Below are 17,742 nucleotides of genomic sequence, written 5' to 3'. Positions count from 1 at the left end.
AAAGATCTCAAGGAACTTTTGGTGGCGGTCTCACAAGATCTTTCAGTGTTCTCTCTTGTTATTGTCCTGCATGTGTTTTATTAATATCCAGACCTTTGGGCTTTAATTGAGTTTGGGAGCAATAATGATAGCTTGATCTTATGAGATCTTTTAAGATAAGAAGGTTGAAAGTTTTTCTGTTGCTTAGCAGATCCAGTGACAAATCTAATGCTACAGGAAACATTGGTGATTCAGTCCAAGTAATGGTTTTTTCTCTGAGTCAGTGATGAAACACTTCCTTTGCCTCAAAAGGAACATTGAGATGCTATGGGGTGTTGTCTTCAGGATACGTGTGATTTTTGAGATACAGCTGCAACTCTTCCTCAGAGAGAAATCCAAGCCCAAAAACATGACTATTTCCAGAACCATTGCTACTAGAATTTGTTTGTATTCCTTATCCAAACTTATTTTGTACTTTGTAATTTACTGACTCCCAAATTTATATGCTACCATTGGATTAGTGATTATAATCAGGTGCTAATTAATAAATCTTGGGCTGGGTAAGGAAAGTTGTATTGTTTTGAAATACAAAGCTGTAGGAGATTTTTAAAAGTAGTAATTTATGCCAATATACTTATGCACTGTGACCTCTAAAGTTTCAAATAACAAATGTTGTATATTCATCTTTTGATTTTATTCATACGTATTCTCTTTTTACTAGATGTGTGGTTCTCAAATTTAAGCACACATCAGAGTTACCTGAAGGACTTGTTAGGACACAGATTGCTATGTTCTAGCAACAATTTCTGATTCAGTAGTCTAAGGGAGGCTTTAAGCATTTACATTTCTAAGTTTCCAGGTGTTGCTGGTGCCACTGACTCAGGAACTGTACTTCGAGGCTCCAGGGTAGACACTTAGATTTCCTAAAGTAAATGCCCACTAAACAGACTGACAAGTCTTTTAGGTAATAATCCATATTATAGTTGTAACCGCAGTATCACTAATCTTTTTGGTGACAGGTGGTTCTACTGCTCAGCTATGTAATAATAAAATTGTAAAGTTTAAAACATTTTCTGGTACTGTATTTCATTTGATCATCCTCAGTAGCTACATAAGATAGGCATTGAAATTATTAGTCATAATTTATAGATAGAATTCAAGTAATTTGCTGAAATCAAGACCTAGCAATTTCGTCTCTAGTGACCTTTTTAATTTAGTAATGCAGTGTTCTCTTGTAATAAAAAGAGCTTTTTCACCAGTTGGCCACCTCAGTAGGGAAACATGATATATCCCCACCCATAAAGATCTCCTTCACTAGCTTGAAATTTCATTTTTTCAAATGCTTTCTCTAGAGCAATGATTCTTAACTTTGGCGGCACAGTGGAATACCCAAGGAGAACTTTAAAGAATGATGATACGGCCGGGCGCGGTGGCTCAAGCCTGTAATCCCAGCACTTTGGGAGGCCGAGACGGGCGGATCACGAGGTCGGGAGATCGAGACCATCCTGGCTAACACGGTGAAACCCCGTCTCTACTAAAAAATACAAAAAACTAGCCGGGCGAGGTGGCGGGCGCCTGTAGTCCCAGCTGCTCGGGAGGCTGAGGCAGGAGAATGGCGTGAACCCGGGAGGCAGAGCTTGCAGTGAGCTGAGATCCAGCCACTGCACTCCAGCCTGGGTGACAGAGCGAGACTCCGTCTCAAAAAAAAAAAAAAAAAAATGATGATACTTTGTCCCACCCCCAGAGAGTCTTCTTTAATTGGCTGGGGGTATGGCCTGGGCATCACATTTTGAAAAGTTCCATAGGTAATTCTAATGTACAGCCAAGGTTGAGAGGTACTGCTTTTGAAACTGATTAAAAGTTTTAGTCTTCAAAAAATTAACATTCAGATGCAAATACCTCTGAGAGCATTACTAACACATATCTCTGTTTTTAAGTGGCTACTAGTTGAATTCTAAGGTTATGAGACTTAGGAATGGGTATCTGGGATGGGAAAGTAGAGAGAAGCATCAGAGAAGGGAAGGAAAGAAGGGATAGCATGCTACTTAATTTCATAATTTTGTTTAATATGGCCATTGGCCTTGGGCATGCCTATATATTTACAGTCTTCCTTCACTTGAGGGATCATATAAACATCCAATTAATGTAATAAATGCTTTTAAAACTGACTGAAATTGTGCTAAACAGATTTCTGTTTATTAGAATAAATAGAAATTTATTCTAATTTCAAGTTTATCTGATACTTAACAGAGCTAAAATGAGTAGATGGTTGGGTATTCAACCAACTTTAATTTAGATGCACAAGTCAGAATAGAAAAGGCATATGGCCCCTGTTTGAACTCAGTTATTATGAACACTGATACAATTTGTTTTCTTTTAAATTACAGTTCTAATCAGAGAAGGCCTTCTATTTTTTAGGAAATTACTTTCTTTAAGGGAATGAATCTTTGCAGAATGCAGCAATATTCATGATAATTTTCTACCCTACTTTTCTGGGTGTGTTCTCATTTTCCTCTGTTCATACCATTCTCATTTCACTCCCATCCCCTCCTCTTACTTAATATTATACAATGCTTAGGCTTTAAAGTGAAACCTTCCAAAGCCCATTACCTGATAATTGATGCTGTAGTGTTGTATTTAACTTTGTAACTGTTCTGTTAGAAAATAAACCTTAAGAATACTTTATTTTCAGTACAAATAAATATCAGAAATACATGAGATTTTATATTTATTATAATTTTATATTTATGCTCTAAATATACAGTCTTTGTCCTGCCATTGGCTCTATTGACACTCCTCATTATTTTCTCCAACTATTTTTCTAGATTTTTCTTTCTTCCTCTTTGTATAGAAGTACGAAAATTGCATACCAAAGAACTTAATTTGGTCAAGTTTCTGCTAATACACAAAAGCATCTCTCTGCTAAACGTTGCTTTGCAGCTCTTTGGGGGAAGAGAAAAAGTTATGCTTAGATTAATGAGGAGTTAGGAAGGAGACAGGTTTACTGTTAGAGATATTTTTTATTTTGTTTGAAGATCAAAGAGCACAGATTTTATTTTACATATACTATATGGTTATACAGGAATGTTTCTGATCAGTCATCATTGACAATTCAAAATGCTATTATTACTTTTTCTTTTACATTTACATAGTCTAATTTTATTTGTGTGTTTGATGCTTCTTTTATTATACTTTTTCTTCCCTGAATGTCATTTTGAGCCTAATTTATGAGTCTGTGTGTGTGTATATTTGTGTGTGCGTGTGTGTGTGTGTGTGTGAGAGAGAGAGAGAGAGAAAACAGCATATAAACATAGAAGATATTTATGTCTTTCTTTTTTTGAGCTAGGACAAATTCTTTTTATTTTACTTTTTGAATCTGTGCCTGATCCTTTCTTTTTTTTTTTCTTTTGAGATGAAGTCTGGCTCTGTTGCCCAGGCTGGAGTGCAGTGGCACGATCATGGCTCACTGCAACCTCCACCTTCCTGGTTCAAGCAATTCCCCTGCCTCAGCCTCCCAAGTAGCTGGAATTACAAGCACATGCCACCAGGCCCGGCTGATTTTTTTCTATTTTTAGTAGAGACGGGGTTTCACATGTTGGCTAGACTGGTCTCGAACTCCTGACCTCAGGCAATCCACCCGCCTCAGCCTCCCCAAGTCATCTGGATTCTTATACATGTTGTGGCTGGTTTTGATTCTTTGAGATTTTTAAGATGATTTATATGATTTCCAACTACTATTTTGAATTTTCCTGATGTGGGACCGTGTTTTTCAAACTGTACGAAGATGCCCAAGGGCACTGCAGAACATTGTACATTTTCAGGGGAAACATAGCAATATTGATCTTACAGCATACAAATCATTATAAATAAGTTATTTGGAACTAACTACTAAGTAAGACTCTTAGTTATTTTTTTTTTTCTGTCTTGGGGATGTTATTTTAAAAATTGGAGATACTAAGGATACTGTGAACTGAAAAAGTTTGAGAACCCCTGATTTAGGGTAAAATGAGTATCATTAAAGTTGGATTAAAAATGTCACCTAACTTCCTTTCACTAGATGTTGAATTTCATTTCAGAAGAGAAAATAAATGCATATAAGCTGCTCATTATTCAGGGCCCTGGTGATGTTCGGAATTTAAAACTGGAGACTCTTCTGTACTTCTAGCTAAGAGACTAGAGGTTTTGCATAATATGTAAATTTCTCTCTCATATCTATATTCCTTCTGATGTGTCCTCCTGAATATGTTCTGTTAGTTTGGGGTAAGAATGGTGGGTGATTAAAGCAAAGGAAAAAAAGAAAGGAAGGAAAGAAGGAACTATATATTTAAAGGAGAAATTGTTAGCAACTTCTTTCCTGACAGCTAACAATTTTATGTGATAACCTATACTATTGCATTTATTAATAACACAATTTTCAGATTACTTTTAACGAATCTATCATGCCTTGGCCCCTTTAAAAAGTTGGATATTTCTACATTGTTTCTATGCAAACGTTTGTTCATATTATATATTTTATTGTTTTCAGGAATGATACAACACAAGCATAATGTAGACTTAAAAGTATATAGTAAGTCCATTCTAAAATGACAGTTTTTAAATTATTTTAAAAAAATAATTATTAGAAAATATGTAGTACAGTCTTTAGGACAGTACTAATAGCTGACTAAAAGAGAACAGCTCTCAAAGTACCAGATAAAACAGAGACAAATGCTTTACATTTTCACAGATGTCCTTTTAATTTTTTGTCAATTCTAAGATGTCTAACACATTTAATATCACTAGGAGGTTAATTCACATTATTATGGAACTAACAGAATGTGCTTCAAACAAACAAGGGTTTTGAGACTTAAGTTTTACAGACATAATAACAAAAATAATGACTAACACTTGTATTGCAGCTTATAAAGGACACATTCACTGTACCTTTCACAGAAACTCAAAGCAGAGGAGCCCCAAATGGAGCATAGGAAAACAAAGTCCAGTTGTTTTTTTTTCAAGATTCAAAATAGACTTGGTTGAAATTAAGTGTGAAAGACATAAAAAGGTTGAATCCTATAACTAAATGTGCTTATCTTTGACTTAGGAGTTACCAATCCAGAAGTTATTTTCAGAGTTAAATAAAAGATTACAGAGGGAAACTTTAGTTTGAATAGTTAAAAGCACTTTATTCAATGCCATTCATTTCCCTCTGAAGAAACATAGTTGTACAGTTAGTTTTAAAGAAAAATTCCCTGTGAAAGATAGTTTCTGTGTGGGGTTGTACAATGTACTATTACTTTTTGAAATCATGAAGGTCCTTTTACATTTGAGTCCTGTATATATCAAACTGAGATATAAAACCTATCACTGAGATTTTTAAAATAATACAAATCCCCTATTAAAAAAATGAGTTTAGAAAGAATAAAGGTTTGCATTCAGCTTTGTTCATCATTATTCCCTAGTTTTCACTTTGGTCTTTGAAAAATAATATATTTATCGGACTAGACAATGGTCTGTCACTGCATTAACTATGACATCCCCCTATTCAATCTCTCCCACAATTCCCTCCTCTCAGTTCACTTTCAATGTTGTGAAGGAAGAGTGTCCTTTAATCTGGGATTAACTATACCTGGCATCATAACAGGGCACCTGTGAACATCACAGCCCCCAAGATCCTAGACTCTGTCATCATTAACCTTGTTGGGTTAGTTCTAATATAACTTGGCCCTTGAGATTGCAGAGTAACTCTTCTCTACAAACTCATGTTTGTGGTTGGTTCACACTTCTGGAAGCTAATATGTGTGTTCATTTATTTATCTATAATAATTTTCATTTATCTTTTTTCCTTAAGCATATGGCTTCCCCTATATAACTACTTTTACAAAAATTCTTTGAATTCTCCTGTATGTTTTCAATATAACTTAAAGTCTTACATATGAAGGATTATTTTGATAATCTTGACATGTTTTACTGTTTACCTCTGCATATTGTTGGTTGCATTTTCTCTAATGTGAAGATTTGTAACTGAAGGCAAGAAATCTCTAAGCCAAAATATTCTCCTAGTGCTGTTTCATCATTTCATCAGTCCTCTTTCATCATTTCTATTGCTTTAGTAATTATATTCTTCCCTAACATGAACAGGGTTTGGATACATATTCACTCACTGAAAAACTTGGGTGAGTGTGAAACCAAAGTTTGAGTGCATTCCTGTTGTATTAATGATCTATATATCACAGGTCATGTTTCACTTCACAAAAATTCTTTCCAAAATAGTATTTTTAACAGTCATAACATTATTCATCTTTACAAGGTTGAATGCATAAAATACTTTTGGAAAAAATAAAGCCTTTTAAAAATAAAGCATTTTATTATGGTAAGCATGATCATCCTGATTTTGTGGGAACTTATGATATTACTATTTCCATTTTTACTTGAAGGAAATGAAGATTTTAGTTTAAAAGCTATACAGTTAGTATATGATTATATCCTTATTTTAACTCAAATTTGAAATATTTCAAGATTTGGTTCCACGAAAGGGATTTTATATATGTTTAAAAGAAAAGCCTGTCTATTGATGATAAATACATCACACTGTGTGGAAGAAGCTCAAGGCCTTTGTACTCTCAACAATATTCCTATAAAATTTAAATAAAATACCAATAACAAGCTCTTACTTAAGGTCATGGAGATTACTTTCTAGTATGATATAACTAATCCTTTTTTCTTCCTAGAGACAGGGTCTTGCTATGTTGCCCAGGCTGGAGTGCAGTTGCACAGTAATAGCTCACTGCAGCCTAGAGCTCCTGGCCTCAAGTGATCCTCCTGCTTCAGCCTCCCGAGTTGCTGAGATTACAGGCGTGAGCATGGACACCCATGCTGGGTATACCAGCATGATTTAATTCTTCATATTAGGAAACTTACCTTTCACAATTTCCTATTTCTAGTTACTATTCTGCCTCTTGACATGTGTAACCCCTTTGACATGTACCTTACACTGGTACAAACTTAGGCACTGAAACAAGACTACAAAACCAAATGAAAAGAAACATGCCCGTGTTCTAGACTTACTCTGTAGAATACAGAAGAAAAGCAGACACATAAGGGAGAGAGAATTGGTGGGAAAAAAATGTTGAACAATTGAAATGTGGAGGGAGAGAAGAGAAGGCAACTTTTATAGAATTTTGGATCTGGAAGAAACATTCTAAATTATCTCTATGTATTTGATTATCTCATTTTACAAAGAAGAATGAAAACTTGCCGTAGGTCATTTATCGAAACCACTTAGAAGTCAAAAAGAGGTAACCAAACATGGCAGAATTTGGGATGAGAAAAAACAAAGGAACAAGATAAAGTGAAAGGTAATGATATAGTAATTTGGCTATGAAAAGAGTCCTTCAGATCAGTGAGGATCGGGAAAAGAGAAATCAGACAGTAATAAAACAAAATAGGGAAACTATAAACTAAAAATATTAGACCTGAAAATGCACTATTTTATTGGATATCTTCCATCATGTAATATAATTATAATGGTACTTGCCCTATTCCACCCCATCCCCATTTTAATGTAATCCCATTGAGGTCAAGACTGTCTTACTCAGTAACTTTCTCCCTTATAGTACTAAAAACGTATACATTAGACATAGTAGAAACTAAATTAGTTAAAAAGTTAGATACTTTATATGGAAAAGATTACTCTTAATAGCTAAGGAGTAATAGGAATGCTCTCCAGGGATAAGCTCAGTATATGTATGTTCCACCCTACCTTACCATTACTAAACACAGTTGTTCTAGAAAAATACAATATTTTAGAACTACATTTTGCTTTTGATCATCCTGTTTCCTTAGGACATCCAGTTTTGCTTAGGACAGAAGGAAAGACACTGAAAAGGACAGAAGGTAAGGCACTGAAAAGAGAAGGGAAGCCTTTGAAAGATAAAAACTAGCAGGAGGCTCTTCAGAAGAAAGAACCATATGGATGGAGTTGATTGGTACCCTGGGTTCCAGCTGTTTGATCCAAGGCAGATGGGCTTTGCTCTGCCCTGCAAATGCTTGTGTCTGGCCAACAATCACACAGCACAACAGCCAGATTCCAGCAGTGAAAGGCACAGCAGAGAGACATTTTTTTTCCTGGCGCTTGTCACTCTTTGGATGCTATCTGCATTAAAGATTTAAATTAAATTAATATTGCTGGCCATATGCTCTGTATACTGTAGTTATATAGTGTTGTCTTGGTTGCTAGCTACTATGGATGCTGTGGTTAAGCAAATTGTTGCCTTAGGCAGCAGATACATTTTTAGTACAAACTCTGATTTTCTAATGTTCCCCCTTCTCTTCAGAAAACTGTTTCTTGGGTAGATATGATGCGCTATGCCACTAGGTTAAATTGTTTAGATGTTGGTTAGCCCATCAATTCCAAGAATACATTTATACTTCTTTCTTTTTATTATTGACTCACTCACAGGTGGTTATAGAATGCCCATTTATCCATTACATGGTCTATCACTGAAATGATGGGACTGATGAGTAGAGTTGAGAAGACTTAGAAGGTCTTTCTCCTGCCCTTCACCACCCCCGACCCATCCTTCTCGGTTTAACACATATCACCCTTTCAAGTTAAATTCAATTTGTAATTTCTGTGCATTGAGTGCCTTCTTTCTACTTTTAAGATGGTAAATTGCCTCGAGGAAAGCAATATATTGCCAAATACTATGTTACAAATGAGTTTACAAAATATTTCATTCTCTGAAAGAAGAGAGAGATAGGAACACATTGGGCAGCTGATAAGAGGAGTAGAGGGATTGGAATGGAGGCAAGAAATGAAGAGGAGCGATGGTCTCTGAAATCTTTGCTCAGACTGGGACTCACTTGAACCATCACCACCCGCTAGAGTAAGAACAGCAGATGGTTTCCATCCAGGACTCATTTGCCCTTTGGTGGGCTTCTTGCACATTTTCCTTTGGTATATACTGTATAAAAATACTATTAAAGCCATTTTTTGATGTGTAGCTAGAGCAGTGATTCAAGTGGAGTATGCCTTCTTACCATTGTATAAAAGAACCTTTGATGGGAAAATAGATCTTTAACTTTTAACTATTGGCAGAAAATTAAATATAGGATCTGACATTTAAACTTATGGACAAAAAGTGAGAGTTACATTTCCATGTTAAGGACCATCATATTTGAATCTTTAGTATCAAAGAATGAAAAGATAAGCAAATTAAAAGTCTTTAAACAGAATATACCTTTTGTAGAAGGTTTTAAGTAAATATATATTGGCAATATCATCTTTTATAATTACCTTTTGTAATATGAAGCCATTGCTTTTTTTAAGCATGGAAGAAAGATTGCATTAAAAAACATATACATACAGTTTACATGCCAGTAACTTTAGGTGTTTAGGAATAAAATATAATTAGTTCATTTTTATTAAATTCTGCAGAACATCTGCTTATCGCCAGGAGATCTGGACACTAACCCACTAGAATTTTGTTTTTGATTAGGTACACACTGACTGGTCATGTGGACATTTTATGTTTTTGTTATAAACTATAAGTCTTTAGATTTGAAAGCATCGTGGTTTCGTGTAACTGGATGTAATTATTCCCAACCGGGTTTAAAATCAACATCTTAGCAATGTTTTACAGACTACTTTAAAAGAAGTTATGTACAAGACGCTTGATCATATAAAAAGAATCTAAACTCAATCATTTCTCTTGTGGACTTAGTTTAGATTATTTCCAGTTGATCTGTATTTTCTACTCTCTAAAGTTAAAAGCTGCATTTTCCTTAATTCAAAAGTATGTGTTTAAGAATCCATTCATTTAGATGCATTGGTTTATAGAGTTATCCTGTTGCTACTGCCTTAAAAAGAAAAAAAAGTCTGTAAATCTGCCAAGTGTGGGAGTAATAGTTGGAAGGAGCTCTGTATGCTGTTGGAGGAAGATAGTACAGTGTTGTAGGAAGATTTGGAATAGATTACTGGTATAGTCAACTCTTGAGTGTGAAATACCACACTGTCTAATATAACATTCTAGAAGAAAATTAATAAAAGACGAACGCAAGGAAAAAAAAATGCATCTTCATAAAATATAGAGCTGTTTCAGCTGTCTATTCAAGGACTTTAATTATTACTTCATAAAAAAATAACATTCTGAAATTATGAAGCTAAAATGAACCCCCAAGTACTCTTGATTCCCAGTTTTTAAGAAGTATGGAAGGAAGGCCTGATCAAAATTAAGTCAATTCATAATTCTTAGCACTTAACCCAGTATCTCATACGAGATACTGTGTTTATATCTCATAAACACAATGCTTTGGTTTAGTAACTATCTCTGTTGAATGAATGTATGAGTAAATGAATGAATGACCTGCCAACTGCATTTAGCTGACAATTTTAGTTTGGGTATGTATGTAATTTTTAAACTAATTATTGGATCCCACTAAAGAGCAAAATAGCCCTGAAAGTTAAGGGGTCTGAAACAAAATATTGGACTATGGGTCAGTTTTATTTTCTTCCTTGTAGTTTTGTGTAATTTTCCAAATTTTTGATAACAAATATTATGTACCAAATTTTTTTTCAAGATACATACATTGTTAGAATTTACCTTAAAATGAAATATAAATCTCAGCTCGACTAACTCATATCTCATCTATGATTCAAATTGTAGAGGCCCTGATTTTGCAATAAAGGCTACTTTTGAAAACAAATGTAATTATAGCCAAACAACATTTCTAGGGTTAAGTTAAAGAAAGAAGAATTTTATATTGAGTTAATTCAGTTTCTACAAGTCAAGATAAATTTCTCCTTTCTTTAACTTAACCCTAGGAACCAGAATTAATGTTTCTGCCACTGAAACAAAACCAGATCAGTTGTATTTTGTAGTGCTGAGAATGTTTATTCTTTCCTGAGAAATAACCAAGATATATTATTGAGTGCCAGTGTTCTTGCTTCAAGTACAGTCATGTTTGAATGACTTAAAAAAAAAAAAAAATCACACTAACCGATAAAAAAAAGTCCCCTGCTCACCCTGATAGAGGCAAAATATTGAATCAGGGTGGATGGATAATCTGAGCCACTGTTGCAGTTGGTAGTTGACTCCTATGACTAATGGTAGAGGTATCTGTCTAGGTGGACCACATGGACCTAGTTATCTGCCCACTGGAATGACACAATGGGGAGATATCTGATGAATATCATGGAACATCTGTGAATGGATCACAACTATGCCTGATGTGAATCATTCTTCCCTCAAAAAATCTAAAGTTTAATAGTTAAAAAATTCCAAACTATTGTCGTCACATAAACTTAGTCGTTTGGCTTATTTTAGGGGTTGGGAGGGAAGGAATACAATACATACTCTAGGACATTTTGCCAGTAAGTTTTTGACTATGTTTAAGACCCCTAAGTTTAGGAAAACATAAAAAATGACTGCAGAAGGCGATCAGCAGGAGCCCGGGGTCACTGCAAGCAATAAAAAAAAGACTTTCTATAACTGCTCACCACTGTCATGGAGCTACAGGATTTAAGTCTCATGAGCTTGGTGGATATAATAGTTTGCCCTGTCAGTCTTTAAATTAAAGGGCTTAGTTAAATGTGTGCATAACATGGTAACGGAGGCACTCCCACCTGCAGAACTGCCATGATTTAGGGGAACTTGGGGGAAGCATTTGGTGTCCAGCTCTTTAGGTGACAGTTTCTTTCACTGAATGATCCTGTTTCACAGATATTTCCCTAATTTGTGATCACACTGTTTTTTTAGGGCATTACTACTTAAAACAACTGGGGGAGGAAAAAAGAAAAACAACTGAAGGATTGTGTGGGATTAGCTAGGTGTGAAGCTGTGGTTTCCTGGATACTGCTAATGCTGCTTTTACAACTCTTTCTGGGTAATTTAGCCTACCTGTTTATAGAGATGGGGTGGGTGAGTGGGGGAATAGCTTAGTTTGTGCTTTTATTTCTGTTGCCAGGAGTAACCTGTTACCGCTATATGATCTGAAACAGTTAGCATTGTCTTGTAGTTTGATTTGTTTCTCTTTGATATCTTGATATACCTATCTGCTTCTTTTGATTCCTTGACTAAAGAGAAAATGAGTATACATAAAATCTGTTCACCAGGAACATTTACAAATACGAGTGTTTGTGTCTTTGTATTTTGTGAAATGTGAGCGAGTTATGGTGAATATCTTTGCCAATAATTGATTGACATATATTTAATATTTTATAAACTGTATGGGAATATTGTTAGCTGTGGTAAACAGATCACATAGACTAATTTTTTAAAATGAGATAAGTTAATATTTGAATGAACTATGTATTTATTTGACAATGGTATAATCAACAAGGGGTCAACTCTGTTGGAATAAACAGACTAGTTGGCTATAGTCCAAAAGAGGCCCACTGCAATCTCTAAGTTCTGAACAATGAATGGGCTTTTAGAAAGATAAATACATAAATGGAAGAAAAAATGAAATGTGTGGATGTGATGTATTCCTAACAAAAACTAAATAGATGGGATTTGTTCTACAAAATATCAAAAAGTAAATTTGTCCCTATTGTTCTATTTTTAAATAAATATACAATCATTGTTTTGCATTGAAATGTATATTTGTACATTTTATCTGATAATATTATTTTGGGAAATCGTAATCTGTTTTGTTTTTTAAGGGAAGCACGAAGAAGAATTTACAAATGTGAATAAAATTGTTTAAGATTACCAATAGTTTCTTTTCTGGACTTGAAATAGTTATATTTCTAAATATGAGAACAATAACTTTGCCTAAAATTTCAGTATAATGACCAGGTCTTCTCTCCATTTTAGAGAAGCAGTCCAATGTGGAACAGATAAGATGGCAGCGATCCACTGAGGTCAATTCCCCACAGAGGAAAGCTATGCATACCTAACTTAATGGAAGGTAAACTTCTCTTCAATTAATGATGTCCTCCTTTTCTCAAGGTGTCCAAAGACAAGAGGTGGTCTGTAAAAGGTTGGATGACAACTCCATTGTCCAGAACAATTACTGTGACCCTGACAGTAAGCCACCTGAAAATCAAAGAGCCTGCAACACTGAGCCCTGCCCACCTGAGTAAGTAAGGGAAAGAAGTGAGAATTATTTTCTTCAGGTGCAAAGAGGAAAACGTTATGTATTCATGTTTGGAAATATATTTATATGATGAGAATAAATTAGACTGAAAAAAGGTAGAAAACATCCTGAGAGGAATTTTGATGTCTCTTTTACTGAGCAAAGGTTCCTATTTATCCACAGATTTCAGTTATTAACTTCTTTAAAGCAGGAACTTCAATGAATTTTGTTCTGACACAATGCTGGAAATGATCCTATTTCATCAATTCTAAAGCACACATCTTTTCACATTTTAACATCTCTGAAATTAGGATTCAACGTGCAGCGAATGGTGTCTCATGATAATAATTGACATTTTCCCCCTTTCTTAATGGTACATAAAAGAACATATCTTAGATGTGATAAAATATAGTGATTTATTTACACTCCTGTCTTTTCTAGATATTTGTCCTAAAGCCCTAAGGATTTTTAAAATGGTTTAGAAATACTCTGGAATAGAGTATCATGGCTTTAATTTGCTGACCCAGTTTTAAGTTCTGTCGTTGTAAGGCATCCTATCTTCTGAGTGTTGGGTACAGGCATAGAGGTATACTTCAGTCTCTTTCTGTTGATTAATGCAGCAAGTACAACTCACTGTAAAGGGATTAACAAGGAGAGAGCCCATTCATTTTAATGATGGTTTGAAATGAGACCTGCTCTCAATGAGCCACACATTATAATCTGTAAGAACAGAAGGGTTTCTTGATTGAACAAAAGGCAATGATTATGTGAAAAAAGATAATGGATGTTGAGTTGATCATGATGAAAGTAATCTTTGTAGAGATTTTGCCTGACTGACAACTGCAGGAGAAAACGTGTGAATGGCATTTCATTCTTGTTTGAGAAATTGGATGAACTGTTACCTGCCTGGTTAGTTAATTATCCCAACATGAAACTGATAAGGCAAAAGAGAATAAGCAAATTAATTTGTATGTACCAAGCTCTCTACAACTGGAGAGAAAAACTTTATAATGAAGCTTTTCTAAAAATGACTAGAGTGGAGCTACAAAAACATGGAACTTACAATACATGAATAATCCATGTCCCAAATAACGTTTAAACCAAGGTGCATTTCTTGTTCCAAAGCAATCATGCCTTATGAACTTCCATTATCTAAAGTCAGTATCTGCCTGGACATTTGAATCTTAAAGGTGATACTCACTACTAGTCCCTTGAAGAGGTGTAGGGTATTGGCAACCAAATAGGAAGCATAAGGAATCTAGAGTGATAGTTTTTGTTCTAAGACTTTTGTAATTTTACTTTGAGTTCTTTTCAAAATGTTATCACCATATAACTAATCTCTTAAAACCCAGACATGGGAAAGTATGGAAATGTGACCTATCATATGTATTACAAAGACAAGTTATTAAATTTTTTTCACATTCCTTTTTTCTGCCAATTATTTTTATAAATTTATCTCAAGAGAAACTGAAAAACTGTAAAGCAAAGGGATGCTTAAAATCCATGGGTCAGTTTTGTCCCTTTCCATGTTTCCAGTAACTTCAGCATATTTTCATGTCATTGTGAGTCTCAGCCTGTTACGTTAATTCTCTGACACTCATGATCTTAAGTAGTACATTTGGCATTTGATCAGCCTTTGAAGGCATCTGAGTGAGCCTGGTCACACCCTATTCCATTTTGGCCTAAGCTTTTTCATTTGTTTAAGCTTAAAAGCTTCAATGTCCAATGTCCTTAGAGATTTCAGTTGTTGGTCATTCCATCCCATATGTTGTGTGTTTGAGTACTACACTGGAGGTTTTTTTTATAACAGTTTAAGGATAATTGACATATTGATGTACATTATTAAAATTAAGCTTTCTGTCTCCTTTCCTTATGTAGTTCTGAAGTGAAGTTACTTATTTAAGTTTGGAGATGGATTATGGAATTTGAAAGAAAAGATGCCGAGAATATGGGAAAAATAGAAAGTTTAGTCTGATGGGGTTTTTTTTTTTTTTGAAAGACCTAAATGTAGATATTTAAAATATTACTCATTATTAGCCTACTTCTCTTAGTTGCTTTTTAATTTCTTCTTTAGTCTTTTGAATTCAGACTATGAAAAAGGAAATTTTAATTCTTCAAAATGGTTATTGTATATGCTTGACTTGCAGTGGGATTACATCCTGATAAACCTATACAAATTTGAAAACATCGTAAGTTGAAATGCATTTACTTCACCTAACCGGCTGAATGTGATAGTATAGCCCAGTGCACCGTAAATGTGCTCAGAACACTACCATTGGGCAAAATCATCTGGCAACACAGTACACTGTAGAGTATTGGACATTTACCCTCGTGATAGCGTAGGTGACTGGGAGCTGCAGATTGCTGCTGCTGCCCAACATCTAGAGAGACTATTGTACTGCATATTGCTAGGGTAGGAAAAGGTTAAAATTCAAAAATTCAAGTAGTTTCTACTAAATGTGTATTGCTTTCATACCATTGTAAAGTTGAAAAATCATTAGGTCAAACCATCAAATATCAGGGATCATCTGAGATTCCCAGATGACATTGGTATTATAGAGATAGAAATCATAGAAAGGCCATTGAATTCAATAAAACTTTACATGAGTGTGAAGAAAGCAGATAGGTTTTTTATTAGATGATCATGTGATAGGCAGATAAGCAAAAAGAAGAAAACAAAGAAACCTATAAACCACTGTTAATACTTTGATGTATATATTTCCAGCATTTTTGCTATGTGTACAGAGGCAGGTATATATAATAAAATTATATTATACTATTTATGACACTTTATAGTCAGTTCTCAACATTTTGAACATTTGAAGTCTTTGACAACATTTAGGAGATATGTGATTGTTTATTTAAATTGGTATTCCACTGTTGAACAATTTTGGCTGTATTTTTTATTTTGATCCCCTGGCAATAATGCAGCATTAACCATTTTTGCTTCTGGAACTGTTCTTTATAATTATATATGCTAAATAAAGAAGAAAATAATTTATAGTTCAAATGGAAGTACATGTTAGTCTTTGAGATCACATTGTCCAGTGACTTTCCAGAAAGATTGTATGAATCTATTTTCCCATTAACAGTCTATGAGAATGCCATTTCGTGGAAGTGAACAACAGTGGGTATTATTATTTTAAAAATAATCTTTCATTATTTTATAGGGGAAAAAGCCTTGATATCTAATTGCTGCTTTATTTTGCATATATTGGACTGCTGATGGGGCTGAACATTTAAAAATTATATTTAGTGGCCATTTGTATTACTTCTCTTTTGCCTTTTATCATCATGGCCTGTCCTATTGAACTACTTTATCAATACTTCTACTGAAGTATTTATTATTTTGTTATTGATTTGCATGAACTCTTAATGTATTAAGGATATGAACTCTTTTATCTGTGTTCTGAATATTTTTTCCTGGTTTGTCATCTATTTTCCATGTCATTTATGGTGTTTTGATGTATTTTTACTTATAAAATTTAGAAAATCTTATTTAAGAAAGCTGTCAGACCTTTATTTCTTCATTGGTACACTGTTTAGAAAGGTCTTCCCTACTCTTATACTTTCAAAGTTTCTTTTTTTATTTTTAATATAAACATTGATCTATCTGAAATGTTTTGCCTGATTTGAGGAAGGGATCTATACTTATTTTCAATGACAATTGTCTTCCCTATACCATTAGTTTAAAGTTCTAAATGGTATTTTTTATCAGAAAGTATTTTTTCAAGTAATGAAATATTTCAAATGTCTTTAGTTATATTGAGATAATTTATAAGTACAGTGTACAAAAAGGGAGAACAGTAAGATTTGTCCTTATAGAGAAAATGACGGAGGACTAGGAAGAATAGACAAAAGAGGCATTGATAGAGAAATAATATTATGTTTATTTGGAAGACTTTGAAGACCCAGAGGAGGCCTTGCTGGGGAAACTTAGCGTGGTCATAGCAGCAACTCTTTTATGAGAAAGAATATAGTAGTCAAGGTAGTAAAGTGACTATGAATGAAAGTAGTGGGATCCATGATGTAGCCTTAAATAACTGGAACGGGAAAGGAAAGGAATTAATATTAAAGGATATGATTGGTAAGAAGCTAGTCCCCAACCATAAGAAAAAAAAAATAAGTTGGAGTTCAAAGAGAAAGGCTGAGTTCAGTTTTTACCATGCCGTGTTTTAATAGCAAGAGTATTTCTGCATATGACCTCATGTGAAGAATCTTTGAGTGATAAATATTATTCCTGTATGATATTGTGTTTTTAAAATTGTGAAAACCAGAGAGGTGAAAACAAGAGAACTATTCATTTTAATAACATTGTGACCAAGAATTTAAAAACATGTATTAATCAACTGCAAGTTGGAAGATACTGTACTTTGGGGAGAAGTGGTTCCCTTTCCTGAGGGTAATCTAATTGGGCAAATATATATAAAAATAGCTATAGTACAAGACAAAATCTATTAAGTATGATAAGAGAGTTATAAGCAAAAGTGCTGAAGGAAACTTAGGGTGGGAAGAGATTAATTTTTATCCAGTGGCTAGGTTTTATTTAACTGGTATATTTTAAGGTATAATGTTTAATAACCATTATTTTGAGTCATTGAACCTCACCCATGGACAACTATCATCTCTTATTTTAAGTTTAGAAAAAGATTCATCAGAGTCATCTATAAAACTCCAAAATTTAAGACCTAGGAAGAATCATGG

At 34.2% G+C, this 17,742-nt stretch overlaps 1 protein-coding gene across 2 annotated transcripts in view; it reads left to right on the top strand.

The window, feature by feature from the left end:
• The window catches only part of ADAMTS6 (ADAM metallopeptidase with thrombospondin type 1 motif 6), a 337,576-nt gene that overhangs the window by 282,190 nt on the left and 37,644 nt on the right, over positions 1-17,742 (top strand). For both annotated transcript variants that reach the window (XM_030927871.1, XM_010368281.2), the window contains one exon: positions 12,912-13,041. In XM_030927871.1, the coding sequence (XP_030783731.1) occupies positions 12,912-13,041 (130 nt within the window). The remainder of the gene's footprint in view (positions 1-12,911; positions 13,042-17,742) is intronic.

This window comes from Rhinopithecus roxellana, chromosome 3, assembly GCF_007565055.1.
Source record: "Rhinopithecus roxellana isolate Shanxi Qingling chromosome 3, ASM756505v1, whole genome shotgun sequence".
In the NCBI taxonomy this organism is placed as follows: domain Eukaryota; kingdom Metazoa; phylum Chordata; class Mammalia; order Primates; family Cercopithecidae; genus Rhinopithecus; species Rhinopithecus roxellana.
The sequence above is the reverse complement of the archived record's forward strand: the minus strand, read 5'-3'. Positions and strand labels throughout refer to the sequence as shown.